Raw genomic sequence first — 8,057 nt, forward strand, 5'->3', positions numbered from 1 at the left:
TAATTATACAACTATTTATATTTATATATAAAAAATTTATTCCGACTCGGAGCCAAATCTGGATTGTAAGATCTATAGTTCGAGCGATTACTATATTTGCTCACTAAATTGAAGTCAGACTTACGAGGGAGGAGATTTCACACCGATGAAGAACTTTAAATAGCGTCGAGACATTTTGAGACTAAGGATAACAGTTTTTTTTTTAAACATGGAGATATACCAAGTATATTAAACTTAAGAGAGATGATATTGAAAAACAATAATCACTGTTTTTTTTCTTCTAAAGTTTCTTCTATTTCGGGCCGAAAATTTACTAAGTATTTTAAAAGCAAAGTGGTCTCTCTCTCTCTCTCTCTCTCTCTCTCTCTCTTACATTCTTTTCTTTTATTTTATAATTTTACTGTTGGATTAGTTCTAGGACATTGGGGCCAGGTATGTGATGACGGCTTTGGTATGATCAATGCTGATGTTATTTGCAAAGAGCTTGGTTTCGATCTTGGAGCTTTGGAAGTTAGACCGGGTGGATTTTACGGAAATCTCGATCCACCTACGAAATTTATGGTAGATCAATTGAAATGTCGTGGAAACGAAACTACATTACGTGAATGCGATTTTAACGGGTAAAAATTGACGTTATGTTTTACTTATTGTAATATTGACAATTGATCGTTACGTCGCGTCGGATGTACATTATAATAATTCAACTAAAATTGGCACGAATTATTTATACAACTGAATTATTTATACATATATTTTTGTTTCTAGATGGGGAGTTCATAATTGTCAACCGGAAGAGGCTGTTGGGATCGTATGTAAGACCGCAGTCAATACTTGTCAGGAAGGTTATTGGAAATGTGATAATAGTCCAACTTGCATACCGACTCCTTTCATTTGTGACGAGGTGGTCGATTGTCCAGATCACTCCGATGAAAGTTCAGAATATTGCGATGTAAGAAAGTTAGAAGAAAAGTAGAAATGGATTTGCATATCTTTTATTATCTTTTATTATCTTTTTTAGGCACCATTTGAGTTGCGCTTGGCGAATGGTAGCAATTTTCTGCAAGGAAGAGTAGAAGTGCGTCATCACGGCGTATGGGGTACCGTATGCGATGATGACTTTACAAATGCTACGGCAGTAGTCATTTGTAGATCTTTAGGATACGGTGGTATCGCTATAGCTAAGAAAAACGGTTTCTTTGGGTCTGGCCAAGGACCAATATGGCTCGATGAGGTATTACATTTGTGGCATAAAATATTTTGATTTCTTGCAAAAAGAAATTTATTGATTTTTAAATTTTTGTTTATCTTACTTTATTTTATATTTTCTTAAATATACATATTTAACATATTTTCAATATATTTTAAGCATATCATGATAATTAATTTAATGAAGAAGATAATGATTGATATAAATAATAATATAAAATATATAGTATTACCTACTATGCCTTGTTTGATTAATATTTTAAGACAATATTCTTAATTTATACAAAAAAGGTTTTCTGTCATGGAAACGAATCGCAATTATATCGATGTGAGCATAATCACTGGGGTCAACATAATTGCGATCATAATGAAGACGCAGGTGTAATTTGTTCACCTGGAGATGTTAACGATGCCGAAGTAAATAAAACAAATAATTATTATATCTTAATTTATTTTATTATATTTTTTTTAGATTGAAAGTTATTTTATCTGTTAGGTTACGCATTGAATAATAATGACAATAATATTAAAATTTAACATATTTGTACAGAGAAATATATGTAAATTGCTTAAGTATTTAAATTAATATTTGAATTTATTTAATATATAGTAAAATAATAACATAACAATATATTAAATATGTACACAGTATATAAATATTTGACATAAGTTGTAATGATTGCATTTATTAAAACAATTTCAAAGTAGACAAAATTTCATAACTTTAATATGATTTGCTATTTATTTTCTTAATTTTACTTTTATTAAACAGTCATATTGGATAAACAGTCAAGAACATTCAGAGCAAAACATTAATGAACTACTTCCATCAAATTGTGGCCAACGTGCCAAAGATTTCGATAGCGATGAAGATTTAATATTTCAGAAAGTAGTACATGGCTCCATTGCACCAAAAGGCACTTATCCTTGGCAGGTAAATTACTTTTAGAAGAAATATTATTGGATTTTTTACGGTAACTAATGAAGAATTATCATCATTTTATGTGCATTATGTTAAAATAAATATTGCATCAGATGTACAGCGAGATTGATGATATAAGAGATTGTTAAATAATATTTAGGCTAGTATTCGAGTTCGAGGGCACAGTCGATCAAATCATTGGTGCGGTGCTGTTATTATATCGCCTCTACACGTGCTAACAGCAGCACATTGCCTAGAAGGTTATAACAAAGGCTCATATTTTGTTCGTGCTGGTGATTATAACACGGATGTAAGTGAACGTAATTATTATCTAATGAAATTATCATCGAATCCCCAAGAACATTTATTACATCTCGGTAAAAAATTTTTCATACATGAATATGTACAAATATGTATAAACTATTATTATTTCTATTACACTAAAAAGTAATTTTACAAAAGAAAGAGGAATGTATAAAGGAAAGGCCTCTATTATGAGATACCGAGTTCATTTTGGATAAATACTAGAAGTTTATGGGTAGAATTTAAAAAAATAATAGGTCATTTTGAAAGAAATTTAATAAGCTTTAAGATAATGTTAAAATTTAATTCAAATTTCATTTTTTTTTGAAAATTAAAGAAATGTAAAAAGTGAGCAAAGTAAAAAGTCGCAAAAGTGAAAAAATGCACTCTTAATATGAGATGCCCCAAGAAATCAATAGTAAAACAAAAATATATCAATATTGTAATTAAAAAACTTTATTTAATGTTTCTTAAACATTAATACAAACAAACACAGTCAAGATGCGCGAAAAATGAGTATGCGATACCTAGAACTCGTCTTCAGATAGTTGAAATTAAGCATTGCAGAAATAGGCACTCGATGTTCATTTCGGTAATCCTTTTTATTATTGTACAATTACATTTATACTTTAACAACGATTTTCATTATGACATGGGAGCATGGGTTATTTCATGAGTTATTAGAAATACCTTGAGTATTTCGTATTATAATTTCCACATCTTACGGTTTACGATCATCAAATCTAACTTCTAGTAATTAAGCAATTCAATATATCCCGTATTTTTCTATTGGTAGACCTTACTACAATATATGAAGAATTTATTGTCAAATATTTATTTATTAAATAATAAACAATGTTTAAAGCCTCATCTCAATGAAACTTGAAGACATCCAAATTCTAAAATCTTTTTTTACAATGATTAGAGGCATGATCTAATAATGAATTTTCTACTAAATAGTTTTTAATCCAAGAGCAATAAATTCATGGTAAAACCAATAGCATCTATTAGTCTAGCAGAAACGCCTATCTCATATTAGGCGCCTATCTCATAACAGGGAGGACTTTTCTCTATGGATATGAATGAACATGTTATGAATATTTGTGTATGTTTGTATATAATTATGCATAAAAAATTTTTTACTGGGCATTTTGTATACATTTGTTAAATATGTGACACTTTACACTTTAAATCATATTTGATATCTTTAGATAAACGAAGGAACGGAAATAGAAGCCAACATCGAAGATTATTACGTACACGAGGAATTTCGTAAAGGCCACAGAATGAACAATGATATCGCTTTAGTTTTACTTAAAGGTCTCGGCATCCCGCTTGGCAAAGATATCATGCCAATTTGCTTGCCGGCTGAGAATGCCGAATATTCGCCTGGATTGAATTGCACGATCAGTGGATTCGGCAGTATTGAAACGGGCAAGACGAGTAGGTGTTAAATACTGAAGAGTATTACTTTAAATGAATATTGTAATATTATGTAGTATCCTTTTGTAGCGCAATCGAAAGATTTACGATATGGCTGGGTGCCTTTATTGGATCAGTCAATTTGCCGAGCCAGTTATGTTTATGGTGAAGGTGCAATAAGTGACGGAATGATGTGTGCTGGATATCTTGATGAAGGTATCGACACATGCGATGGCGATTCCGGAGGTCCTTTAGCATGTTATCACAATGGTAATGTTGAAATAATTAATAGATTATTATTTAATCTATTAATTATTTATAATGACTGAAATTAGGAAAAGAATCGTATAATAACGGGTCACATAATAGCATTTTTTAAAATAATAAAAAATGCAATTAAAATTATAAAAGAAAATTTATGTAATATAGAAGATGGGCAGGTAATAGAATAAAGTTCGGAAAACATTAATATATAAACTTTTTTTATATCCAAAAAACAGTAATTATTTATTATTTTTTATTCAAGAATTAAAGTTTATGAATTCTATCCTAAAATAAAAAATATTGTATTTTGTTATGTTCAATTAGTACTTGCAATAATAGTATTATTATAATAAAATTCATATACTTTTTTTATAATAGGAGCTTTCAATTTGTACGGGATAACTAGTTGGGGCCAGCATTGCGGCAAAGCAAACAGACCTGGAGTTTACGTTCGTGTAGCATATTATCGTCGCTGGATTGATAAAAAAATTAGGGAATCGTTAGTAGGTAGATAAAATGTCGAAATTATAAAATTTGCAATCACATACGCGTAAACATTTTTGTGCCTCTTATTATTTCTTTTACAAAAAGCTAATTATATTACAAAACGCCAATTTTTTCAAAATTAGTTTTAAATTGGTAAATGAATCATATTAATATTAACAATAATTGTAAATGATAATGCTCTATTTGTAAGTAATTGTCTATCTGTAAATAAGATACTTATTTTGTTATATTATGATACATGGCTTTTTTCATTCTTTTGTTAATTTATCGTGGTATTTATGTGCACTTTGATATACTTGCAAAATAAAACGTAAATATCAGTCATAAAATACAGAAATAATAATAATAAAACAGTCAAAGTAATTTTGTTAATTTGCAGTTTATTTTGTAAGACATCTTCATTTCTACAGTAATTGCTGATTTTCTGTGGCTTTTATATAATTGAATCTATTTTATACACACTCACTCGCGCACGCACGCACGCACGCACGCACACGCACACGCACACGCACGCACGCACATGCGTACACACAATAGTCTCATTATACTTGATCCGATTCAATTCAAAATGACAATTTAACAAATGGCATTTATACACATTGAATGAAAATGATCATGAAAAAAATAGTAATTTCAATGTAAACTATATAATAATATTACATTGTTGTTATTGATATCATCAGAATAGTTAATCAAACAATAACTTATTCGCTTAAATACTTCTTGCATTCATTTTCTGTAAAAAGGCACATAAACATAAGAACAATCTGAGAACATTATAATCACTATATAAAATATGATATCAGAAAACAAAATGTCAATTTAATATAAAATTTGAAAAGATTGTTATATTTAACGTGAAGATTGCACCGAAAGTGATGATTGCTGATTTGCAAATCTAAGGAATTACAAGCAGGAAAGATATACATTGAATAATTTTAGATATATATTGAATATTTCTTTAGTTTCTTTGTGAAATCTCTAGATCAATATATTTTGCCAAGATTCTAGCTATAGTTAAAGATATTTTAGAATAGTAAAAGTTCGTTTCAGCTTTTTGCTTTAAAATCCATCTTCAATACGATAATGTTAATAAAATTCAAACTAAACAGTTTATATGCTCGTTGCTATTGTTATTTATAATAACGATAATCATCATTTTCGGTGCAATCTTTGTAGAACTAAGAATCCAATTTTTATATTTTAGCGTATGTTACACATTTGTAAACATTTGTGTGTTTACATCATAACATACATAATATCAATTTTGTCTTGTTTATAAATGTTTCCGAATAAAAAGAAATTTACAAATTATACTAGATGATTGTTTTTCTTAGAAAAAAATAAGATATTAAATGACAATCTCATACATAAGATTTACCATTTGAAATTTGCCATGATGTTTTTCAGTACGTATGCAAAAAAAAAATAATTAGAAAATATTACATACATCAATTGTATTTGCTATAAAATAACACACAAGGAGTGTAAATTGCTCACAGAATTCTGTAAAAGAGATATCCTACCTGTATAGTGCAATTACGATCTTATATCACTTAAGGGAATGTTGATCAAAAATTCACACGCTTAGCATTAAAAAATTAATGTTAAATCTAACTTGAATATGCTTAATTTAGGCGTAAAATGACCCGAATCTGTATCGCTAAAAAATATATCATAATAAATACAAAATATATAATAAAATTATGAAACGTTAAAATTTATTTTCCGAGATATTTAATAATAGCTTCTTTAAAATATTATGCAATAGAAAAAAGCTGCAAAAACTAATAGCGCATTCATATAACGTGTATTCTGATGAAATTCGAAGTCTCAAGAGAGAATTCTCATAAATAATATAAATAATTTTAATTAAAAAAATTGTTAAATATTGGTCCATTATTTTAATGATGACAAATTCAGGTCAAACTAACGATCTAATGACTAGATATTAAGCAAAAGTTATCGTCGTTTCCCAATAAATTGAACGTACGTGTATGCTTTAAGTGGCGTTAGGCAATTTCGGATTGATCGATCCGCGATTATGATCGATATTAATCGTAAATCCTGATGCGAAAGAAATCCGTTTTCGCTGCGCTGAATTTCCTAAATTCGGTTACGGTCTATAATTTAAGTCTAAGTACAGAGATAGTTGTATAATTGTATATACACACACATCATGATCATCTTTTTATATACAGTGCTGTTAATTGCAGAATGTCATCAGTGTCTTCGAAGAGAAAGATAGTGATGAAATATTATAAGAGATCGAAATAGTATGTAACAATCAAAAAATGTTTTGCTCGATTATACATACATAAAACAGCTTTGCATCGTTGTATCATATGTTCACAACGAATTTTTATTTGGTAAACATATTGCGTTGAATTTATTATAAAAATCGTATAAAATAATATCATAGAAAATTCATCAAGAACATAATGTTATCTGAAGAATGAAAAATGAACGGAAGTGATTTCGAATATGTTTATATTAACAGAGATTAGAAGAGATAGGAATTTAAGAAGACGAATGATGATCGTGATATAACACTATAAATATTGACAATGTAACACGCATGCCGCTTAAGATGATATAATATATAATCTTACCGTTAATAATTGATTTATGATAACGTGTGTAATCGTCGAGTTTTTATATTTATCGAAAAAAGTGTCACGAACTTGCGGTGCAATCAGATCTTGTTAGAATTCATGAATTATTAATAATTGAATAATATTGGCCGAAGAAATAGAGTAAAATATTTATAAAATGGCAAGTAAACAGTGACAGATTATATTGGTCACTCTTGTAAATTTGTAAAAATGTTAAAAAAAATGTTGTTAATAACAACAAGTTTCGGCGCATGCTCATGTATTTCTTTTTTATCTAAATCTATTATACATATATTATGTTTTATTGTATTATTAATATACATTATTTATAGGAAATTTTAAAAACTTCTTTCTTGATAAAAGACGTACATTGAAGTTCGTGTATGGCAAGGGCTTTCACTAATAAAAATGACTCAATAAGTCAAGTATTGATAATGATTATATATGTATATCTATAAAAGATATACAATAAAAACATTAATTAGAGAAATTATATAGATAAAATGAATAATCACACTTCATAAATAATTCGTGACATGACTGAATGATATCTTAATAATATATCGAGATGAGTATCTTTACGATAATCTGATTTGCGCAGAGCGCACATAATAATTTGTCGTTTCAATCAATAAATACTTTCTTTGTTATGCGATCTGTTTATACACTTCATACTAATAAAAATGCTTTTCATATCTACTTGTTATTTTTTACTTCATATGCCGAGAGAAAAATGCAATTAAAATGTGACTTTTATAAAAATATACGTTACTTGAGAGAGAGAGAGAGAGAGAGAGAGAGAGAGAGAGGGGGGGGGG

The 8,057-nt window shown here is 28.5% G+C and overlaps 1 protein-coding gene across 4 annotated transcripts in view; it reads left to right on the forward strand.

Moving 5' to 3' along the window:
• The window catches only part of LOC108689321, a 23,436-nt gene extending 18,713 nt beyond the window's left edge, over positions 1-4,723 (forward strand). For all 4 annotated transcript variants that reach the window (XM_018196050.1, XM_018196052.1, XM_018196054.1 and 1 more), the window contains 9 exons: positions 413-620; positions 766-949; positions 1,019-1,231; positions 1,498-1,623; positions 1,979-2,140; positions 2,289-2,438; positions 3,643-3,874; positions 3,944-4,123; positions 4,496-4,723. In XM_018196050.1, the coding sequence (XP_018051539.1) occupies positions 413-620; positions 766-949; positions 1,019-1,231; positions 1,498-1,623; positions 1,979-2,140; positions 2,289-2,438; positions 3,643-3,874; positions 3,944-4,123; positions 4,496-4,632 (1,592 nt within the window). In that variant the 3' untranslated portion in view covers positions 4,633-4,723. The remainder of the gene's footprint in view (positions 1-412; positions 621-765; positions 950-1,018; positions 1,232-1,497; positions 1,624-1,978; positions 2,141-2,288; positions 2,439-3,642; positions 3,875-3,943; positions 4,124-4,495) is intronic.
• The last annotated feature ends 3,334 nt before the right edge of the window (positions 4,724-8,057 follow it).

Source organism: Atta colombica, unplaced genomic scaffold, assembly GCF_001594045.1.
Source record: "Atta colombica isolate Treedump-2 unplaced genomic scaffold, Acol1.0 scaffold269, whole genome shotgun sequence".
Classification (NCBI taxonomy): Eukaryota; Metazoa; Arthropoda; class Insecta; order Hymenoptera; family Formicidae; genus Atta; species Atta colombica.